The sequence below is a fragment of the Triturus cristatus genome, chromosome 3_1 (assembly GCF_964204655.1).
Source record: "Triturus cristatus chromosome 3_1, aTriCri1.1, whole genome shotgun sequence".
NCBI lineage: Eukaryota > Metazoa > Chordata > Amphibia > Caudata > Salamandridae > Triturus > Triturus cristatus.
In genome coordinates this window covers 889274825-889298884 of record NC_140583.1, presented here as the reverse complement: position 1 = coordinate 889298884, position 24060 = coordinate 889274825, and the positions used below count along the sequence as shown (strand labels likewise).

General features: G+C 45.1%; 1 protein-coding gene across 1 annotated transcript in view; it reads right to left on the bottom strand.

Moving 5' to 3' along the window:
- Window positions 1-24060, bottom strand: part of TTC21B (tetratricopeptide repeat domain 21B) — a 557642-nt gene that overhangs the window by 405786 nt on the left and 127796 nt on the right. The window contains exons 7-9 of the mRNA XM_085645393.1: window positions 14045-14129; window positions 5592-5690; window positions 1651-1843 (exon numbers count right to left, since the gene is read on the bottom strand). Coding sequence (XP_085501519.1) covers window positions 1651-1843; window positions 5592-5690; window positions 14045-14129 — 377 coding nt within the window. The remainder of the gene's footprint in view (window positions 1-1650; window positions 1844-5591; window positions 5691-14044; window positions 14130-24060) is intronic.

The following is a 24060-nucleotide window of genomic DNA, read 5'->3' as shown; positions in this document are numbered from 1 at the left end:
GTCTAAGAAGGGTTGAAGACTTGTTCTCACGATTTATATGGGCTTATGAAAAACCTAGAACAGCTTATAAATATCTTTCTCTACCAAAGGACAAGGATGGGCTGGCTCTTCCACATATAAGACTTTATTATTGGGTAACCACTCTTGTGCACAATTTCACCCTTTTATCAGATAATCCAATAGATAATCTTCTGGGAGACATACCCACACCTATAGAAACCATAATGGGCAAAGATGCACGGGGATGGATCTGGAGGTTTTTAAATGATTCTTACTATAAGAAGGCAGGCTTTAAGACGCTGGCTGTGGGTTTAAAAGCATGAAATCGGTTCGCAAAATGCTAGGTCTGGCTCGTCTGAATTGCTATACACCGATGTATGGCAACCCAAACCTGCGCGACATTTTTAAAGATTCAATACTTAAAAAGTGGCAAAATAAGGGCCTGTCCAAACTGGGTGATTTATACTCTTCATCGGACATAGTTTCTTTTGAAAACATTAAAGAAAGATATAAATTGGACTGGAAAGATTTCTATGAATACCTGCAAATACGCAATTTTTTAAAGAGAAAGCGTGGTGGTCCAGCAGGATTTAGTAATAATTCTATTATTGACAATTTGAGACTGAATCATCCATCTATTGGAACCGTGTATAATTCTTTCAATACTTTAAGGCCAGGAAGTGGAAAGAGGAAATCGATATCTCCGAAGATCTATATTTCCACTCAACAGAGCTAGCACAAAGTTTGCTAATTCCAGCACGGCTTCAAAAGCCCAGTATTATAAATCTTGCTTTTCGCTGTACTATACTCCGAAAAAGATCACGAAAGGGGGACGGGGAGAGGGACCTTCTGCCCACAATGTTCTCTGTATCAGGCAGACTTCAATCACATGTTTGCCTCTTGTGATGATTAAACAATTTAAAACTTGAGATTGCGAACTTTTTTAAAGAAGTATTATGAAGGGACGTACTCCTTTCTTCCTCCCTGATCTGCATGGAGTAGATCAGGAGGTTCAAGGCAAGCCCGGAGAGTATTTGATTTTTATAGCTATGGCGATATATCGACTTGGCCTTGCCTCAGCTTGGCTTGATCCATCCCCCCTGGGTACTGCCAATGGCTAACTCATTTAGTTTCAAACTATAATTTTGAAAAAGCCATCTATGAAAAAAGAAGTTTACGGTCTTGTACGAAAGGGTTAAAGATTTGGGAACCTTTGACAAAAAGGCTTGAGAGATAGCACTGGGTTTAAAGCCAACTCCAGCCTTTCTCTGTTCTTTTGCTTTTTAAAAAACATTTTTTTTATATAAATGTGTGCCAACCCCAGTGGTGGGAGTGGGGGTTTAAAATATATAAATGTGTGCATGATGAATAATTGCTGATGTAATATTAATTCTCCTTTACGATATGTAGCTTTATAATTGGTATATGCTACTTACCTGTGGTGATATAATACTCGCATGATCTGTACTCATGAATTGACTGAAAAATGACATTCTATTTGCAACATTGTAATCATGCACCAAATTAAATAAAAAAAATTAAAAAGCATACCTCGAAGATGAGCAAAGCTGCAACAATGCAATGCTGTGCATCACGTCTTTCTTAAAATATAATGTCTATGTTAAAATAAGCACTTAATAAAACACCTACCTGTAAGCGCGGAAACACTAGTTTCATCAAGTGTCATAGCAGTCTTGTAGCATTTTAATGCCTCTTTCACTTTTCCTTGTAAAACCATCTGGTAACCAAGCTCCGTAGCTATATCAGCATCTTGTGAAGCCAAACTAAAGGCTTTCTCTACCAATATCTGCGTTTGCTGAAGAATGAGTGGATTTCTTTCACACTAAAAAATAAAAAATAAAAAGAGAAGTTAATTAAGATCCTTCAAATTTCAATGTGTTCAGGTCATCTAATAGGCACCGTGAGCAAATAAAAACAAAATGTATAAGACAGTAAATCCGCATAATCAATTTTATACACAGCAAATTCTAAAGAAATACCTTAATTTCTGCTTCAAAGTCAATTTAGAATGAGAAGTAACAACTTACCGCTCTCCGTTTCATAAGTTTTGTACGTTACATGACTTATAGAAGATATGCAAGGGCGAGGTAAGGCAAGCGGCCTTGCGGTGCCACCAACTATGAACAAAAGCACCATAATTGCAGCTCACACCTGTAAAAGTGATCCTTTTGTTTGAGAAGAGGTGGATCGCCTTAGGCAACAAGGCACCTTTATTTGAGGTGCAGATAATCTTCATATAATTCTTCAAAAAGGGATTGCATTTAAATAGCTCATTTGCAATGCGGATGGTTTTTGATGTGTAAGGTATCTAAACTGTAAAAGGATAGTGAAATTGACTAGAAAGTCTTAAATTAGGAGACGTTAAAGCATATTCACAAAAAGCAAATTTAGCCCATATTTCACCCATTCCAAAGGGAGATGCAAAACGTTGACGATGAGTAACCTAATATTCAAAATCCCTTAAAATCATGGCAACAGAGCTTATGAGCCTGAGGGGACGCTGAGTAAAGACAGACAGTAGAAGGGGGGGGGGGGGGGGGGGGGGGAGGGGGGGGGGAGAATATTTTTCAAAACAGTGGCTTCATTCTAACAAACAGGAGAAATCTACGTGAGATACAGATTCAGCAGACATATAGGGGCACACTGAGAAGATACCAACAATCTTGGAGCCTCACACCAAAAGAAAACAAGGCCCTCAAACACATTAGGGTGCCGATTACGATCCGGTAAAAAAATTCTCCGTACGACTCGTATCCGGTCTTTTTACCGTACGAATCGTACAAGTGCCGTACAAACTGCCAATTACGATTCGCATGGGAAAATGTCCATACGAATCGCATTGGGAATGATTCCCCACACGTCCTCGGGTCGGAAAATGTGTCCGACACGTCCACGGACGATTTACCGTACAAATGTGAAAAGTGAAGTCCGACCGCGGAATTACGATCCATCCCGTGCGTCCGATGTTACAACCGTATGGAAAAAACACCGTCCGCACCGAACTCCCATATCAACCATGGAGACATGTGCCCGCATACGCGCCCGACACTCCCCCCAGCCCTCCTATGTACGAGTCGAATCCCCCCTCCCGGCCCCCGTATGTACGCGCCGACCCCCCCCCCGTCCCCGTATGTACGCGCCGACCCCCCCAGCCCCCGTACGTTCGAGTCGTACCCCCCGTGTATGTACACCCGTGTACATGTCGTACCCCCCGTGTATGTACACCCGTGTACGTTCGAGTCGTACCCCCAGTGTATGTACACCCGTGTACGTGTCGTACCCCCGTGTATGTACACCCGTGTACGTTCGAGTCGTACCCCCCCCCCGTGTATGTACACCCGTGTACGTTCGAGTCGTACCCCCACCCGTGTATGTACGGTGCGTACCCCCAGCGCGTAGCGTACATACACGGGTGGGGGTACGACTCGAACGTACACGGGTGTACATACACGGGGGTACGACATGTACACGGGTGTACATACACGGGGGTTCGACACGTACACGGGTGTACATACACGGGTGGGGGTACGACTCGAACGTACACGGGTGTACATACACGGGGGGTACGACACGTACACGGGTGTACATGGGGGGTTCGACACGTACACGGGTGTACATACACGGGTGGGGGTACGACTCGAACGTACACGGGTGTACATACACGGGGGTACGACTCGAACGTACACGGGTGTACATACACGGGGGGTTCGACACGTACACGGGTGTACATACACGGGGGGTACGACTCGAACGTACACGGGTGTACATACACGGGGGTACGACTCGAACGTACACGGGTGTACATACACGGGGGTACGACTCGAACGTACACGGGTGTACATACACGGGGGTACGACTCGAACGTACGGGGGCTGGGGGGGGGGTCGGCGCGTACATACGGTGGCTGGGGGGGCGGGGCGGCGCGTACATACGGGGGCTGGGGGGGGGGGGGTACGGCGCGTACCGGGCCACCTACTCTGGAAGTTTCGTGCCGTACTTCGCTTTTCCGGCACTTTTTGGGTGCCGTGAAAATATTGCTGTCCGGACTGCTGTCGGTTCGAATCGTACTTCCTGGGTCGTGAAACGCTACCTGAAAGCGTCCCGACCTCACGTCGCAGCATTCCCGGATCACATTCGTATGTATATTTTCGTCGGTCGGTGTTTTTTACGATTCGTACGGAAATGGTGTTTCCGTGCGAATCGTAATTCCATGTTTGTAAAGTTTTACGACCGGGTACGAGTCGGACGGAGAAAACGCTCCGACCGACGGTTCGTACCCGGTTTTTACCGGATCGTAATCGGCACCTAGATGTGTTTTAGTACACTACTAGTGTTAGACTTGAAAATAGGGACACAAGGCATAAGTGAGCCTACTTGCAGAGATGCCTTTTTTATTACTTAATTTGTGCACATCTGCACACACAGCGGACCAGTTCTGATGGTAAAAAGAATTTCTCAATTTCAAAGAAATCACGTGCATTGTGATGAACCTTGTTTTGTTGCTGCTAACGTGTATTTTTTTCAGGGGCGGCTCCTCCGTAATGGAGGAGAAGCGTTGCCCCACTCGTCCGTCAGTCATAAAAAAATAAAATGATAATGAAACAATATCATTTTATTTTTCTGTGTCTGGCTATGACATCGCTACAGGGCAGGGCAAGGCCATGACAGGCAGGTGGTGGGCACTTAGAAGTGTGCATGTACGTTTGGCCGTCCGTCCTAGGCTGGCCAAATATACATGCGCACTTCTATTTTTCCAAACCTACTGTGTTCACAGTTGGGTTGGAGAAAAGCTGCAGGCTACACAGAAGTGTCTTAGAGGCAGATCAGGCCTCTCAGACCGATCCTTCCGCTGCTCTCCCAGCAGGAGAGCAGAGCCAGGATTGTCTGCTCAGCCTCTGTCTCGCCAGAGACTGCTGGGAGAGCTCTGATGCAACCGTATGAGGCTGCGGCGAAAGGTACATGTTAAAAAATATTCTTTTCTCTTCTCTGTCCCCACTATATTATACCCCCTCTCGCCCACTGTCCCCCACTGATTGTTTTTAGGTCTTGTCGGCCAACAGTGAATGCACGGTCACTGCAAGAGGGATATATATATATTTATTTATTTTTGCAATAAAGGGCTTGGAGTCAGACATTTGCTTACCATTCGTTCACTTTGTCCCCCTTCTTTGCTGCCTTCTAATTGGTCAGCGCATGCCGGCTTAAATTCTACTTCTTTCAGCTGGAGCATGGACCAAGTACGGATTGCTTCAGCTTGTTTGCTGCCCTTCCACTGATGGCGCTGTGATTGAGCTACTATTTTTATTTATTTTGTATTGCTTTTTCCCCTCCCACCGTGTCGCTGCTTCTTCTTTACCCTCCCACTCCCCCCTTTTCTGTGTTGCTTCTTCCTCTCCCAAGCCATCCCTCTCATTGTATATGTTGCCCAACCCAACCTGACCTTAGTGCTGTCTTCACGGCGTGAAGGTTGAACTTTGCTTTTTGTGTGGAAACATTAGAAAGACTGCAGAACGTTAACAAAAAATGAAACACAGTTTTAAACCGCTTAAATTTCAAGAACTATCACTTACCGTTCTGCTGAAAGCTAGAGACATTTTAAACCAAAGTTGCGGATTGCATGGTTCAAATCGTTCCAGAGCGTTAATTAAATCGGATAGCTTCGTTGTTGCCTGGAAATCAAAGAAAGACTATTTGAAGTACTTTTTAAATGTATAATGAGAAAAGTCAAAGATGTATACAAAAAAATAATGCATTTCCAAGGCAACCAGCACACTTTCTGAATGTTACTAACTTGTTCTGCTCTACGTGGATTGTAAGCAAACAAATATAGCAGATACATAATTTGGATACAAGATGTGAACATGAACACAAATATTAGCTCTCAATGAAAACATTTATTAAAAGTTTTATATTAAGATTTCTTATTTGGCACTGCAATATGTTGAATGGTCAACTGGGGCAGTCAAACACTATTCAATGGGTTTCGGTCTTAAGCGGAATAAGTTCTATAAGAGTACACAATGCAGTTGCAATTCAAAATAGCATCCCCAATCACATCAGCTAGCATGAACAGCACTAGCTTGAGAATGCAAATTCTCTTATTTACTTAGCCCTATGCTGCATTCACTTATTAAAATGATACCAAAAAGTTATCCAAAACCTTTTGGCCTTGCAAAAATAATTTCTAAGAGCAACAGATATGCTTGTAAGGGCTAAGACATATATTGAATATTAATTATTAGCGGCCTATCAATGGGTCTTTTGAATTGTTAACATCCACTTTCAAGATTCAAGAGACTTACCTAAACGGAGTCTCAAGTTTAAATTACTTTTAAGCAAACCTTTTTAACTAAAAGGCTGGCGGTCCAGGAACTCCCCATATGCTGAGCGGGACTGCGCCAGTCCCTGCTCAACATAATGCGTTGTGGCACTCCAGTGCCTTCGCAATGGAGCAGTTGTTCTGTGGCAAAGCCAGTGGTGCACTGCCGAAGCGACTTACAAAGTTGTAATCGGCAAAACGGTGGACCTTCCCTCCGGCGCCACTGCAAGTCTGGCAGTCGCAAGACAGCCAGACTCGTAATCAGGCCCTTCGACCTCTACTTGGAGCATACCACAAGATTGCACCTGTCCAGGGCATGGGATTCTACAGTGAAAACATGGATGCATAATGGTCAGGCACCAAAACGTAACCTGACCTTCAATGGTAACTGATGATGTGAGAATTGGGGCAGAGAAATACCTGCAGCTGCCAGAGCTGTCTGGTTCAGTACTTTTCATAATCACTTCAAAATTGTGCTGGGTGCACTGCCAAAGAGCGAACCACTTTAGTCAATTTTACCTTTTACGCGGGTACAGTAAGGCTAGTTTTTAGTAACCACATTTTCATGCTCTTCTACTATCATTTTGATTGGAGAACAAAAGCAAGGGACTGAATAGGGCAGATTTTGCCTGACGCTTCACGCTGCTCCGAAGACTTAAGAAAAATCTTTGGAGCTTCTCTCCTATCCAGATGCCGATCATTCAGGGTCCTGTTATTTCACGCCTGGACTGCACAACATTTTGTACCTTTGTATTACCAAGGCCTCGAGGAAGGAAGAGCTTTAAATAAGGCGGCTCCCTGCAACATTCGGTTTAAGGCACGGTTTGTCACTCATCAAGCCTTTTACAATGCTGGAACCGCCTCCTCTCAACTCTTTTGTTCAGACATATCACCCTATTAGACCTCTTAGATCTTCTGCTCTCAATTTGGAGATTACTCCACACTGCAAACTGACCAATCAGGTAGGCCGGCCCCTTCAGTTCTCAGGCCCAAACATCAGAGCTGATTTTGGTTTCACCTTAGCTCTATTACTAACTCCTTGGCATTCTGCAAACACTTCAAAACCTGGTTGATTTAGCTGCTGCTGCTGATGTAGCGTCTCTTCCAGCTTTGTTTCAAGTGCTGGAAAGCCTCCTCTGGGGCAGCCATGTGCAAGATAAATCCTTGCAACAAACCTACTGCTTGGTTAGAGAAGCTAAGATTTGGCAGTTTGGGAAATCCTCAGAATGCAAATAGTATATTTAAAAAAAAAAAGTGATAATGGAAACTCTGCAATTGAATATATTTATAGGAGTCCAAATTCTAAATCATTTAGGAAGTTATTAGCCGAATGTTTTGAGACTGGTGTGCTACAACAGCATCTGGTGGTGAAATGGATGTATTCTGAGGAATGCTGATCGTTTATACAGATACAGATACAAAACAATCGGGATAATCAATATTGATAAGAAAGGTAAACTTCTAGGCCTAGACTTTGAAACAGGTGTTCATTTACTGTATGTTATGAATTAATGGCTTTCGGAGCCCACTGATTTGCACCTAGGTATGGGTCACTAGACAGCTGCAGTGGTCAAAGTGGTTGGGATCTGAAAGGCGCATACATTGTTTTAATTCATATTAAGAAACAATTGTTCCCCCTGCTTTTTGTGAAAAGGAAACTGTCCCAGGATGGTTAATTCCGGAGGTTGAAATGCTTCAGTTCAAGTGTAAGGCAAGGGAGTCTCTTGCGCTGTGAAACGGAGGGTGGTAGATAGCTAAACAAGTCTTCTTACCAGGGTACCAGCCTCCCTGAAAGAAATGCAATATGCATAACTGGTCAATCTGCAATTTTAAAAGGTGCTTGGAAGTCGGTATTGGCTTTAATTGATGGAATCGCTTGAAGCTTCCTGATGAAACAGATTTATACTTTGAGTGGTATCGCAAGGGAGTTACCAGCTGAGTTTTGAAGTGTGTGCTTTTAAAAGACAGTAATAAAAAAAATGGCACTAAGTCAATCAAAGGGGATTTGTAAAGTGCTGTTATCACCCGTAAGGGTATCCGGGTGCGGGTGGGGTGCCTTGGGGGCTGCTGAGAGATGTCATTCGATTAGCCAGGTTTTTAGGTCTTTCCTGAATTCCTGCAGGGGAGGGACCGTTCGGAGGTGGAGGGGAAAAGAAGTTCCAGAAGTTAGCTGCCAGGAAGGAGAAGGCTCGAACGCCGCACCTGCTTCTGCTTCTGCGGCTGCGGGGCGTGTGGTCTAGGGAGAGGGATGCGGAGCGCAGTTGCCTCGAGGGTTGGTGGAAAATCATCCTGTGAATGAGGAAGGCCGGTCCTTTGTTGTGCAGAATGGCCAGTAATTTCACTTGAGCAGAGAAGTAACTAGCAGGCTACGTGACTGAGCTATGGTCAGGAGTGTCAACTTTCATACAGTTTTGTGAAGAATAAAAAAATAATAATAGTGGAGTGGGAGGAGGCAAAAAAGATTTTAACATGCTAGCTGCTGTCATGAATGTATAACTTTATTTAAAAAATGGAAGAAAAAAACACATGCTTTGTCGATTTAGGAAACATCTTCTGTAGTTGTTGCTATAAGCATAACAAAAGCTAGTTGTCTTCGAAGGGTTAACAATATTGTGGGTATATGGTCAGTGGAAAACCCCCATTTTTAGGTCTCCCCTACAAGGCGCATGTGCTGTGCTTTTGAAGGGTATTTTTGACAAAGGGCTTGCAGCCTGCCTATGCTTCCCATTCGTTGGCTCCATTGATGTTCTTGCTTCGTGTCTTCTGATTGACCTGCGCACGCCATCCGTCACTTCCCGTTTCGAACCTGGCACATGGACGAAGTTCAGATTGATTCCGGTTGATTACTGTCCATCAGCTGCTCGTGCGGTCATTGAAGCCCTATTCCTTTTCCTTCCGTGCTTCTTATTCAAGTTATGTTTCAGCATGGTTGTTTTTGGTTTACGATCGGCATATGCTTCGCGTACTAGAACTTTTTTTCTGCAACATGTTATTTGTCTCGTGCAGGCAACTGTTATTTTTCCCCATGAAGTATTTTTTTCAGTTCTGCAAGTTTATGTATCGGGGCGGTTTCATCTTGTTTTTGATCAGCATGCGATGTGCTTACGATAAAAAAACAAAAAATCTGCATCATGTTTCTTTTTGGCTTCATCGCCGCGTTTTTGTTAGTTATTTTGTGTTTTGTTTACGATTGGCATGCATCTACATTTTACTTTACTTTCAGATCAGCATGTTTTTATAACTTTTGACCCCTGCAGACATTTTTGCCCCCACTTCTATCTCTAGATTATGGGAATAGTCATGGGCTGAACATATGAAACGCCTCAGCTGTTGTTGCTCACACCGTAAACCTGCGCCCTAACAGACTGCATAAGTGCCCTCTGTCATTCTGTGCGAACTTTATTTCTTATATTGTGTTTCACAGACAGAGACAGAGTGCTGTCATATAAACGTCCACACATTTTCCCCCAAAGGCTTTCTTCGTTTTCAAAACATGAACATTTATTTTGTACTAGCACCAGATTTCCGCTTTTTGTCCACCTTAAAAAGCAGAATTCTGTTATTACAAACGAAATATATTTGTAAAACATAGTAAAAGAAAAGGAGGGTCATGTTATTCTACTATGTGTTTACTTTTCATGTTTTGATGTGGTACTCCAAGTACAGCCCGCAGGCGGCTGGCAGCCCGGCAGTCCTTTCCTTGCGGCCCGCATGCATTTCTTGGGGAACCTAGTAAACTGCAGTAGAGAAATAATGCTGCTCAACAAGTCGCGTTTTTTTTCCATTGCTGCTAACCAAGCAATATCATTTTGTGATTCTGGGATGTTTCTATAGTTATTTGATCTTGTTTTATGAGCAGGGCTGCTGTCCTTTACTAGAGACCAGCTGATGATGGTACACGGCAAGCTTCCCCCCCACACCGGCCCAATATTCAGTTCCCTCCGCACGCGCCACTCCACCTCGGACAATATAGGCTTGGTCAGACTTCCTGAGACTCTGGAGGCTTCAAATCCGACCAAAACCCTAAAGACCTGGTTTCGATCATGGGACTCAGTGGGCAAGCTCTTAAACATATTCATCACCGAGAGAGTGCACCGATCTCTCGCTCCCGCCTCGGCCAGTGATACTACGAATCCTTAATTTCCAGGATCCCGATCCTGTGCGGAACACCACGGCTGCCCCCGCCCGGGCCATTGCACTCGCTCAACATGCCTATCGACCATGGGCCTATGCAACGCATGGCATTCCTGACACCCATCGTTGCGAGCATACACACATTGGTCCACAGCCCATAATATGGACTCTCAAATTGATTTGCTGTGGCTACCGGTGGCGGACCTTCTCTTTCTCTCTCTACACTGCATCAGAATCCACCCACATGGTATATCTGATCTGTCAGAATGGGTTACCCGACCCTAGACTGTGCACCCCATCTGAAGGATTAGTGCATGGCACATAAGGGCTCCGGAATGTGCCTCAATCATAGAGGCGTTACAAGCCTTCTTTCAAGCGAATGAAGAATCTGTGTCATTGGCAGCGATGCTGTGGGCATCGAGCAAACCCTCCATGATGGGACTGTTTAAGGGTTACATAAGATGACAAGAGTCTCAGCAACCAGTTTGGGTGGAAAGCCTAGAAACTCACATACTCCACTTGGAACGCTGATCCCAGCAAGCTGACGCAGAACATACACATTGCCTCCTGGCACTAGCACTGTCTGAGCTGAGGCAGGTCTCCCTCGAAGAGGCAAAGCAGTGCTGGAGAGCCTCAATATCTCCACTAGGGTGGTACCCACCATTTGGGACTCAGCCGGAGACCTTCACGAGGACCTGAAAACAATTGCTCAGGTCTGTAAGACCCTTGACACAGTCTCCTGGGACTTCATAGATGCGATCCTCCTGAGAGGAGGCTTGGGGACAACATTCTGCAGGATGCTTTATCTCTTCTATAATAACCCCACGGCTCAGGCCTGGGTGAATGGTATTCTGTGCGCTTCTGTGCGCTCTCTTCCCAGCCCAACGAGGCACACTCCAGGGTTGCCCCCTTTCCCCAGTTACTATTTTCCCTGGCTATTGAACCAAGTGGCACGCCTGATACACTGTGATACTAGGCTAGAGGCGGGGGAGTGGAATTGAATACCAGATAGTGCTATGTGCTGGTAACATTCTCCTCTTTTTTAGTGACCATGGGGCTATTTACGAACAAAGAAACTTTGTGTCCTTTCAGGAATTGAAAGATCAATATGTCCTGGCGAACACACAGTTTTTCCGGTTTCCTCAGCTACAACAGGCCCTGCAGTCGCACCTTCCTCAAAATACTCAACTCCCTGAATATAGCCCCCTTGAGGCCAAACTTGTAATGGGACACCTGTGGAATAGAGCAATATCTGTGATCTATTGCTCACTAATTATTCATGCCCCTGATGCTTTTGATTATCTTCTGCAGAGATCGGCGAGCTGGGTGGCTGAACTGGATGAGGATGACTGGAGAGAGACATACCTAGCCCCTGGGGAACTAGTGATCTCCTCACACCTGCGTAAGGTCCAGGTGAATTACTTACATGCAAATATCTTTAGCCACATCGCATGCAGTGGATGTTATCTACTGGTCAGGCTGCATGCACAGGGTGCGCACCCCCTGCAGCTGATTTTTTTTTTCATCTGGCGTGGGACTGCCTGGCACTACGGTCCTTCTGGGTTGGGGTGGGCTGGGAGATCGACGGTTTCAGGGCACTCAATTGACTTGGGCCCCCGGAGTGCACTGTTGGGGGCTTGTGGAGGAGCTCGCAGGTCCATGTGCTGAGTGTATCTTTATAGGGGTGGCATGCCTGTTGGCCAAGAAGACATTGCCTGCTTGTGGAGGAAACCTCTGCCTCCCTCAATCAAGCTGTGGCACAGAGGAGATGATCAATGCACTGACATCCTCCATGTTTTTCTTTCTTGGGAAGATCAAAAGGAACTTACCTTTTATTTTCCCAATCACTCAAAAAATGGGTATATCGGCCTTGGTGATAGGCAGGCTAGATTACTGTAATGGTTTCAATCGCCAGCAACAATACCTAAAAAAAATGCATATGCTGCAAAACATGGCAGCTAGAGTTCTCTTGCGTACTCCTAAATTTGCCTAAGTAAGAAAGGTGATTCAAAAGCTGCACTGGTTGCCAGTGAAATACAGGATAAAATGTAAGACTCTTTGTATCGCCTATAAGACCATGCATAACCAGGGACCTTCTTACCTGGCCAAGGAGTTCAGATGGTATATTCCCAACAGACCACTTAGATCGGATAATTCTAAAATGCTGGTAGTACCAAGGTTCAAGAAAATTAACTGGGGTGGAAGAAGCTTTTTCACAGGAACAGTAACGATCTGGAATGAACTTACCTTAGTGATTCGTTTAGCCCCTATTTTACAGGCATTTAGAAAGATGCTAAAAACATGGCTCTTTAGCAATGAAGATCATTGTTAGAGCATAAGATTCCACAAAGCTGAGATCAGTGAGCTAGCGCCAGGATACCGAAGGGTAACAGCGCGCTTTATAAATCACATTACCATTGGTGTGCTCAACAAGAAAAGCCAATCTATGAAGCACATGGGTGTCCTCATAAGCATGATGATGTGTAGAGGAAGTGGTAGCCTTATTATGGACTGTCAGTATGAAGGGACAGACTTTAGCCGAAATCGTATCTTGTATTGTTGGGACTCAATCTCACCGATTGGAACATTGGATGCTGCTTGCTGTATAAACAAAATAAAGTTGGTTCTAAAAACAAATGCTTGTAGATTAGCGTAGCCTGGGCATCCCATACTGACCCCAAACACACAGCTGCACTCTGAAGTTGATGATGGAGTAGGGAACGTGCTTGCACTGGAAAACAGCAATACATTCCCCAGGACTGCCCTCCTCCCAGCTGTGCTGCCGCCACAGAATAATAAACACTGTAGCTAATCAGATCATGTGTGCCCTAAAGGCCAAGCTCCATCCCACTGTAAAGAAAATAGCTTGACTTGACACTTGACTTGGTGGAGAGGTGTGGCTCACTAGTTAGAGGCGGCAGACCCGTAAGCAGAGAATCGGCCAGGGACCAGGGTTCAATCCCCAACGCGGCAGGGTCGTGGACCAGGGTCAAAACGGACTCGATAATTCTCGCCTCGGTACCTACTCTAACCAGGAACACACTCGGCAACTCTGGGCATTAAGCTTGCCTCATCTCTACAACGGCCCCCCACAGACGCCGGGGATGCCTGGTTTCACCTTGGAGATACCCAGAAAGGGACCATCTCACAGGGATAGCCAGGATGGGTTCCCCGGCGGTCTACAGCGCCGGGACACCCTGTTGCTGGGGTAGCTGTGCGCTTTACAAGCCTACAACATTTACAACATTTACTATCTGTGCATTATTGAGCCTTCTCTAACCGCCATACAGCTGCTGGCTCAAGCAGCAGCATACAAACAAAATATCAAAGCAGTTTAGGAGGGAAGCACATAGTTATTGCCAAATCAAAAGCTGTACACAGGAAAACCAACATCAGTAGTACATAAAGATCTTTTTTGTGTTGATCACACAAGGTACCATGACAGCTGTGCTGTCAAGCCAGATCTAAAAACTAGTCTTGTAGAAATCAATTCAATTTGCTAAATGATAGGATGCTCGGCTTCACACATTGGGTGAAATAAACTGAAAAGTAGGTGTTTGAAACGGTTACCTCATGTACATTTCCTTCCCTGCAGAGATAATGTAACGCCAACATCCTCAATGCTTCCAAGTTATGACTCTCCCGCTGCAGTAATCTGGATCATGATGAAAGGGAAAAAACATAAATAAATGAGTGCCCCATTTCTATAATAAGTATAACGGTCTTTTATTCTGGGGAATAAGTTACTACGGTGACAATGGCACAGATAGACAGCAATAACATTTCTGAATATTTAAAAACTGTTTAACATTTTAATCAATAAGGAACTGGCAGCTTGTGTTAAATATATTTAAGACATGTTTTGATCTTGCCATCATTATTTATATTACCATACACAACCCTGTGAAAGTTTTTGGAACAGTAAACTAATTTGTCAAAGAAAATATAAGTTTAAAATTCTAAAATGTATTATTGAGCAGATCAATGCCCACTCATAAGTTCCTTTCGCTCTCATCAGTTAACATTTTTTATTTATGTAATTGCTATTAGTGTATGTAATTATATAATGCCTTAACATAGCTCCAAGTGAATCAAGGACGGGTTTATGAGATAAAGCTCAGGTGGTGTTAATGGAAGTTTAGCACCCTATAATGCCTCAACACCAAATCAACAAAGGTCACATTCAACACATATTCGTAAACAAATTAGTATAAGTAAGAATTGGAACCCTCAGTCTTTGTAAGTTTGTGTTGATGTGAGACATTTTGGTTTTTCAAAAATACGTATTCTGAACATATGAGCAACATGAACAACAATACACAATAAATAAATGCTTAATTATATGTGTAGTAAAATAGGATACAAATTACAAGCATTTCCCATGCAGAATACAGAAACCTAAATCAAAACTGGGATCACTACTACAATTTTATATAGACTCCTTTTGGACATCAATCATAACTAATGTGAAATCAAAGACTTTGGGGTTATATTCTTTTGGCACTACCATTTCAACCACGGAGATCTAGTACAATGGGCATCTCTGCTCCCTTTCATTACGATGGAGCCGAAAAAGTTACTTACCTTCTGTACTGCCTTATCTGGTATAAAACTACCTAGTCGCATATTCTTTACCTTAGAATATTCCCCATGCGTCAGACAGGATCTGGAAATTTTCAATCAGTACCCTTGCCTGCCAATAGGTACAGTCATTCAACTCCACGTCAGCCGTGCCAGATATGACATGCACCGTGCCTAAACAGGCGCCACTTGAGCACACTGACGTTGGTTTCTTTTCACGGCTTTCCATGCCAAAAGTGTAGAGCCACAAAGAATGCTGATATACTGGTGTGCATTACTAAGGCTCTCAGAAGGCAGACCCTACTGAATCAGTTAGCAGAGCAGGGAGGATTCAGCAGTCAGTAAGGAATCTTCAGCTAGAAGGAGTCTCGACCAGGTAAGGTATTACCAAAGGTAAGTAACTTGCTCATCTAAAAGAGACTTCTAGCCACAGATTCCTTACCTTAGAATAGGTACAAAAGCAATATCTCCTCGGTGGTGGGCCTGTGAACAGATTAGACCAAAAAGTTCTGCAGGACAAAATGGGCGACACCTGACCATCCAGGCAGGTACATCCAGGCAGTAGTGCTTGGTGAGGGTGTGCAAAGAGGCCCATGTTGCTGCCTGGCAGATGTCCAGGACAGGGACTCCGTAAGCCAACACAGTGGTCGCAGCCTTGGCTCTCGCAGAATGAGCATGCATGTCCTTAGGGGGTTGCTTCTTGACCAATGCATAGTAGTTAGTTACACAAAGCACTGTCCATCGTGAGATAGTTAATTTCTGCACTGCCTTCCTTTTCTTAGCCCCAACATATCGTACAAAGAGTTGACCATCCACTAGGAACTTTTGTGAAATCAACACAGAACGACAAAGCTCTTTTTGGGTACAGACGGTGGAGTCTCGCTTCTTCTTTGAAAGGTTGAAGCGGAGCAAAGAAGGTAGGCAAGGTGATGTTTTGACCTACATGAAAGGGTGTGACAACCTTCAGGAAGAAAGTGGCGAGGGTCGTAAGAACCAGCATGTCTGGGTAAAAAGGTTGTATATGGGGTGTGTGCAGAGAGGCCCTGAAGTTAGCTGACCCTTCTGGCCGACGTTATGGCTAATTAAAAGGCAGTCTTGATAGTCAGCAAATAAAGGGAGCACACGTGGCATAACGAAATGCCTTGGGGGAGAAAACATGTGTAGTAGTCCTTGTAGGAATCTAGTCACAATGGGTGACTTGAACAAAGGTGGCATGTCCAACATCCACAAAAATACCGAAATGGCAGACAGATAATCTTTAACAATGCCCAGAGCAGAGTCCTGATGGGCCAAAGAAAGAACAAATAGCAAAATCTGGGATAAAAGTGCAGAAAGGCTATCAATGTTTCTGGATGCACACCATGCCACAAATTTGTCTCAACGACAGGTGTATACATTCTTGGTAGAGAGACTCCTGACTGCCAGAATGATGTCAGAGATTTCGGGAGGAAGGTCAAAAGCCGTCAACTGTAACCACTAAATCTTCACAAATGAAGCCAGAGGGTGTGCACATTCGGGTGCAGAACCCTCTCCTGCTGCTGCAACAGAAGATAATCCCAAAGGGGCAACCTGATCGGAAGACAATGCTCAGAACCTTTGGATAACAAACTCTCCATGGCCAATCGGAGCCATAAGAAGGTACAGGCAGAAAAGTATACAGGAGGCCAGAGCTCCACTCGAGAATGAATGAATGATATTTATAGAGCGCAACGTTCATTCCGGGGAGCATCTTGGCGCTAGCAGAAGAACTGGGCAGGGGGCAGTGGTGAGGAATTAGAAGGACCAACCGGTGAAAGGGTCAGATAAGTGATAGCACTAACTGGTCTGGGGTGGCAAAGATCCAGGTTTTTAGGAGTTTCTTGAACAAGGGTTCAGACATTGCCAGTCTCAAATGGGTGGGCAAGGGATTCCATGCTTTTGTTCCCCAGACTGCTATTGACTTTCCTTCTCTAGATGAGAGGTGGAAAGCAGGGGGTGCCAGGAGATATTTCGAGGATGAGCATAAAGGGCTTCGGGTCATATATGGTTTGATTCTGGTTCTTAGGTATGTGGGTCCTGTGTTATTGAGGGTTCTGAAAAATATTACCAGGATTTTGAAAAGAATCCTTTTATGTATTGGCAGCCAGTGGAGGGATTTGAGTGCTGTTCGGCAGAGGACCTCTTGGGTGATGTTAATACCAGCCGGGCTGCCGCGTTCCTGACTATCTATAGTCTTTTCAGTACTACTTTATTTGCACCTGCATACAGGCTGTTGCAGTAATCCAAGCGAGACAGAATTAGGGCCACAGCCACTGATTTTCTGGCTGTCAAAGGGAGCAAGTCAAAAAACTTTTATAATGTTTTTATCATGTGGAAGCACATGCCCGCTACCGAGAGCGCTTGCTGGTGGAAGGATAGAGTATGATCGAATCGGATCCCTAGATTTCTCACAGTGTCTATTGTGTTAGGGGGTGGTGCTGTTATCGGTCGGCCACCATTGTTTGGGCATGAAGATGTTGGATTTACCAAGCAGCATAATCTCTGTTTTTTGGCTGTTGCATTTGAGGTGGTTTGCTTTCATCCAGTCCAGGACTGCTGAAAGACAGTTCTGGAATTTTACTTCAGCTGTTGTCGAATATTTGTCAAGAGTGAGAATTAGCTGAGTGTCATCCGCATATGAGATGGCCTCGACGTCAAAGGGTGCAATCAGATGGGGCAAAGGTCTCATATAAAGGTTAAAAAGTGTTGGGCTCAGGGCAGAGCCCTGAGGGACTCCAGAGCACAGTTGATTTTCTGTTGATTTAAAATTGCACAAGGCAACTATTTGTCTCCTGTTGTCCATGAAAGAGATTAGCCAAGCCAGGCCAGGGCCTTGTGAAATATGCCGCATTCCCCAAGTCTGTCGGCTAGAATGTCATGAGAGACCGTGTCGAATGCAGCCGATTGATCCAACAGAATCAGTACTGCATGTTTACCTTGATCTAAGGCAAATTATAAGGTTTCTGATGAATGGAGCAGCACCGATTCAGTTGAATGTCCAGGCCTAAAACCGGATTGTTTGGGGTGCAGAATGTTAACTTCTTGCAGGTAGCCATTTAATTGCATATTGACTAGCTTTTCAGTAATTTTGTTCAGGCTTGGTAGCAGCAAAATGGGTCTGAGGTTGGAGAGAGTCGTCGGGTCTGGTAATATTTGTTTTTGAGGGGTTTGACCGATGCTATTTTCCAATTGTCCGGTGCTTTTGCTTGTTTGAGATAGGAGTTAATTATACTGTTGATTATAGGGTTTATGATGTCAATCAGAGCATGTAGAATTTTTGGAGGGCGGGGATCAAGAGGGGACCCTGATTTACATGCTAGAACGGCTGACAAAAAGCATCTCCGAGCCAGATCCGCATTGGAAACACCAGCGTGCAAAACTATTGACATTGCGTATACTCGAAGGTGGGATGTGTTACAAGCAGAATGCTTGATGCCATGAGGCCCAATAGCCTCCGGGTCAGTCTCACTAAAATCCAGGATAGAGACTGAAACATTGGAATCATAGCCCAAATATCCTGGACTCACCACAAGAGAGGATAGGCCTGAAACTACACTGTGTCCATAACGGCCCTATGAAAAGGAGCGTATGAGAGGGAGTCAGATGTGACTTCGGCTTGTTGATAGTGAACCCCAGCAAATGTAGAAAGTCAGCCGTAGTCTGGAGGTGGGAGATGGTTGTCTGGGGCAAGCCCGCCTTCAACAGCCAATTGTCGAGTTAGGGGAAGACTGGAACCCCTGACCTACACAGATGTGCTGCAACCACTGCCAACACTTTTGTGAATACCCAAGGGGAGCTGGTGAGGCCAAAAGGGAGCATGGCAAACTGAAAGTTCTCTTGGCCCACAGTGAACGCAGGTTGTGCCAGTAGACCAGAAGGACGGAGATGTGGAAATATGCACCCTGCATGTCTAACTCCACTACCCAGTCTCCAGTGTCAACGGCAGGCAGGACTCGAGTTAAGGTCAGCATTTTGAATTTCTCCTTTTTCAGGAATAAGTTTCAGAAGGCGCAAGTCTAGGATAAGATAAAGGCCTCCATCGTTTGTGGGCACTAGAAAGTTGTGAATAACTAAAGCCTACTTCTGATGCTGGCACCCTCTCGATGGCTGCTTTGGCCAAAAGAACCAACACTTACTGATGAAGCAAGGAGATATGGTACTACGCCAGTTAGTTGTAAGTGAGTGGCATGGGTTGAGGGATTTCCACAATATGGATGGAGCAGCCCTTATGTATAATTTGCAAAACCTACTTGTTGGATGTTACAGACTTCCAGTGTGTCAGGTGATAACAGATCCTGCCGCCCACTGAGTGCCCATGCTGGTAAAAGAACAAACTAAAGGCTTTTAGAGGTTACGGCTCCCGGGGGAGTGGTGGACTGACCTGACCTCTAGTTGGTGTTGCAACGTGATCTGTGATAACAGTGTCCACAGCCATGAAAGGTCTGGCAACCCTGTTGGCCTTGGTGGTTGGGTGGGAAAGGATGCAGTTGGTAGCCCCTACTGTAGCCATGGAAGGGGCAAAAGGTAGGCTGCTGTTGGCAAGGGGTCATTTATAGGACCAAGGACCTGGATGTATCTCTGCTATCTTTGAAGCACTCTAGTGCAGAGTCTGCCTTCTTTAAGAGGGGAGACCCATCAAGGGACATGTCTATGAGCAAGGCTTGGACAGCCACAAGAGAAGCCAGTAGTTCTTAGCCAGGCATGGTATCTCAATGCCACTGACTATGAAAACACTCTGCCTAGCAAGTTGGTTGTGTTAAGCCCACATCTGATAGTGAACTTTGCTGCATCTTGTGCATCAGCAATTTCTTGGGAGAGGCCTCCTCCGTTACCATGGGCAGCACTTGTGCAACCGAATCCCACACAGTATGCTGGCATCAGCCCAAAAGGCATGCTGTGTTCATTGACCAAAGTGCTAGGCTGGCAGAAGAGAAAATCCTCTTACCAAAGGTATTCAGCATGTTGGACTCCCTATCCGGTGGAGTGGTAGGGAACACGCCTGAATTCATCCTAGAAGTTGAGGCTTGACCCACTGAGCTCTCAGGGGTGTAGTGCTGGGTGAGAAAACGTGTGTCCCTGGGAGTGGGGCGATGGCAGCCGGTACAGGGCTTGGACAAGGTCCCAAGGAGCACATCTGTAAGTGTTTCACTGAATGGGAGCAAAGGTTCAGAAGGAGCGACTCCCGGCTGAAGCACCTCTGACAAGAGGTTCATTTTGACTGCCACTCTGGCCAGCTGAAGGTCCAGGACTTGAGCTGCCCTCCCGCACCACCACTGCAAATGAGGCAGCCTTCTCTGTAGCCACAGTTGGTGGGGGGGGGGGGGCAAAACAGTGTCTGGTGAGCTGTCCATACCACTGGTATCTGCCAGTTCCTCATCCCAGTTGTCCTCTGTGTCATCAAGGGACTAGGTCTGAATTCCGCCCACTGCCACTTGACGCATCTATCAAGGAATTGTACAAATATAAATCTGGATCCCCGGGAGATCCTGTCCAGCTCAGTTTTTTTTAAAGTGCTGGACCCCTGCTCAAATACTCCCCTGAACCAGATCTGGAACTCTTCCTTGACTCCTGGTATCCATCCAGCAGTATGGAAACAAGCCTTCCTACTGCCAATCCTCAAGAAACCAGATGCTGACCAAGCAGAACATAAAAACTTTAGGCCCATCTCTCCCGTGCCTGCTCCAGCTAAACTTCTTGAGCAGGAAGTTCGGAGACAACTCTCTGAATTCCTGGAATGAAATAATCGGTCCCATGATTCTCAATCTGGCTTTAGAGCGGGACATAGCACAAAGACAGCACTTCTGGTAGTTGCGGAAAATGTGCGTGAGGCTGTGGACCAGGGCAGCTCAGCAATGCTGGTGCTGCTAGACCTGTCCGCAGCATTTGACACTGTAGCCCATCCGATTCTCCTGGAGAGACTTAAACATCTGGGAGTACAGGAACCACTTTTTCCTGACTCCATTAGTCACAACAAATACTCACAACGAGTATTTCTGCACCCTTATGTTTCCTGCAGAAGCCTCTTGCATGTGGGGTCCCTCAGGGATCCCATACTTTTTAATGTATACCTCACCCCTCTTGCGACCTTGGTTGAGACATTTGGAGTGAAAGTGATCTCCTACGCTGATGACACCCAGCTGGTGTTCTCATTCAGAGAACACTCAGAGGTGGCTTTTGTCAACTTTAGGCAATGCATGAATAACATCTCGGCCTGGATGATTTGGAATTGCTTAAAGTTGAACACCGAGAAAACAAATTCTATTCTTCAACCAACCAGTCCCGCCACCTTCTGAGCTCTGGTGGCCACCAGAGCTGAATCCTCCACCTGTTTCGGTGGATTCGGCTAGAAATCTAGGGTTTAAATTCATAATGACCCAGATTTGCCAGGTTTCCTCCTTTTGCTTCTGGAAGCTGGGAGCTTTGAGGAGATTTCTTCACTTTCTTCCAATGGATTGCAGGAAGACTGTGGTCCACGCATTGGACACATCCCGGCTGGACTATTCTAATAGTCTCTATTTAGGACTTCCATCCCATCTTGTCTGCAGGCTGCAAATAATTCAAAACGCTGCAGCCAGATTGATTAGAAACATGCCGTTCCGCCAATCTGCAGAGCCTCCACTGGCTACCCATCAGTAGGAGGATTGAATTTAAGTCGCTTACTCTGGCCTACAGAGCCACCATGGGTCGGGCCCGGCTATCTGAGACATAGATTGCAAAATTATCAGCAAGACCGGGTCCCAAGATCAAATCACATGAAATTGCTCAAGACCCCTCGTTTCCATAAGGTCAGTATAGGCGGTAGAGCATTCGCAGTTAGAGCTGCGAAGCTCTGGAATGTTATGCCTCTCCATCTCCGCATGACGGAGCCAGAACCAGCCTTCAGGAGGGGTCTAAAAACCTGTCTCTTTAACCTTACATAGCTCCTCTTCCTGAGCCTTCTAGTGTGAATCTGCTACCTTAGCGCCGGGACACCTCCGTTGGAGGTAGCCACGCGCTTTATAAATATTATTATTATTAGAGAGCAATAAAGTTATTTTCTTAACTTGCTAAGACTAGTGCAGAATAAGTACTACTCTCAGGTCACTGCCTTTGAAGGCTCAGACCTCAGAGTTTACCATTAGGTTAGGAATGACAGTGTGTGCCTTCCACAATATGAAAGACTGGCACTGCCAAGTTCTGTATTTCCATCCAGTAAGCTGCCATCACCATATTTTCACAAGTTTGTAAGGAATCAATGTCATGTCACTTTTTACCAATTTTCCTGAGAAAAGGCACAAGCAATAGAATGCGACTCTGAAGATACTCCTCGTCCTAGTACAATAAGTGTCAGTATCATATTGGACCCAACCTTCAACCACTTATGTATGAAAGACTGGCACTGCCAAGTTCTGTATTGCACTCCAGTAAGCTGCCATCGCCATATTTTCACAAGTTTGTAAGGAATCAATGCCATGTCACTTTTCACAAATTTTCCTGAGAAAAGGCACAAGATACTCCTCATCCTAGTACAATAAGTGTCAGTATCATATTGGACCCAACCTTCAACCACTTATGTATGTAAACTCTCATTACAATGTCATTCTCACCCCACAGTATGTAAAAGACCATCACAAGCTAGCTTCTACCCCATACGTGGTATATCTATATCCTACACAGACGATACGCAGATAGTGGTTTCCATTACATCGGACGTACACTCCGTGGCTAGACAGTTTAACAACTGTCTGGCACAAATCACTAGGTGGATGCATGAGAACTACTTAAAGCTAAACGGAGAGAAAAAAGGAGGTGATATTGTTTTGGAATGATCCCAATTTCTGGAATGACTCCTAGTGGCCGGAAGACTCTGGTCTGAGTCCAGCCCCAGTCAATAAAGTGAAAAATCTTGGGGTTCTGTTAGATAGCCAGCTCTGCTTTTCAGAACACATCAATCACAGCACTGCCTCATGTTTTTATCTTTTAAAGATCCTGAGGAAGATTTTCCCTTTCATCCCCCTGGAATTGTAAAAAACAGTAATAGTTGCCTTGATTCTGTCCAAGATAGAATATTATAATGCTCTCTATCTGAGAATAGACAAACTACTGCAATCAAAATTTCAGTCTCTGCAGAATGCCACAGCTCGTTTGCGGTTGAAAATTCCTAAATTCTGCTCCATATCTAACAGCATTAAGGATCTTCACTGGTTGCCAGTTCTAGAGAGGATTAAATTCAAGGCACTGTGTATGGTCCACAAGGCATTGAACGGATTCAGGCTACGCAGCCTCGAGAAACTCTGTCTGGTACGTTCATCGATGCGACTTGAGGTCTGCTAACGCTCGTCTGGTCGTTTTTCCCAGGGTCAGAAAGGCCAAGTGGGGTGGCAGAAGTCTCTCCCACTTGGCTTGCAAGCTTTGGAATACCATGCCTCCCTACCTCAGATCTCAACCTGATAGGCTTTCTTTTCGGAAGTAGCTCAAAACAAGGTTTTTTCCCTTTTAGTCTATGTAATCGCTCCTCCCAGGCTAGTGAAGCATCGTATTTTTTAGTGCTAAGACGCCTCGGCATACGCTGCGTTTTAGAAATATTTTACTTACTATACGTAAAGCACCAGTGTCATTCCAGAGGCTCCCTCTACATGTATAACGCTGTTCCAAGCCACTTTCTACCTCTAGTATGCAAAGCATTATTTTTATGCATGCTTGAACTCACCAACCAGTATGCAAAGCAATAAGATCATGCCACTTTCCACATAATCTCTCTGGTGTGTAAAGCATTATTGTTTGTCATGTGAGTTTTTCAGTCTGCCAATATAGAAACTTCATGGAGGCAGTCTGCCCTATTTAACTTGCTATCTTTCCTGTTCTCTGCATGTGCACGGATTCAAAAATAAACAGTGCGTATGCACACAAGTGCTTTGGCACACGATCGTTTCGGAGATAGAGGTTTATAGAAAAACACGATACCTCCCACCAGGTCGAAGGCTTTTAGGCAACTTCCGGCTGTCCCG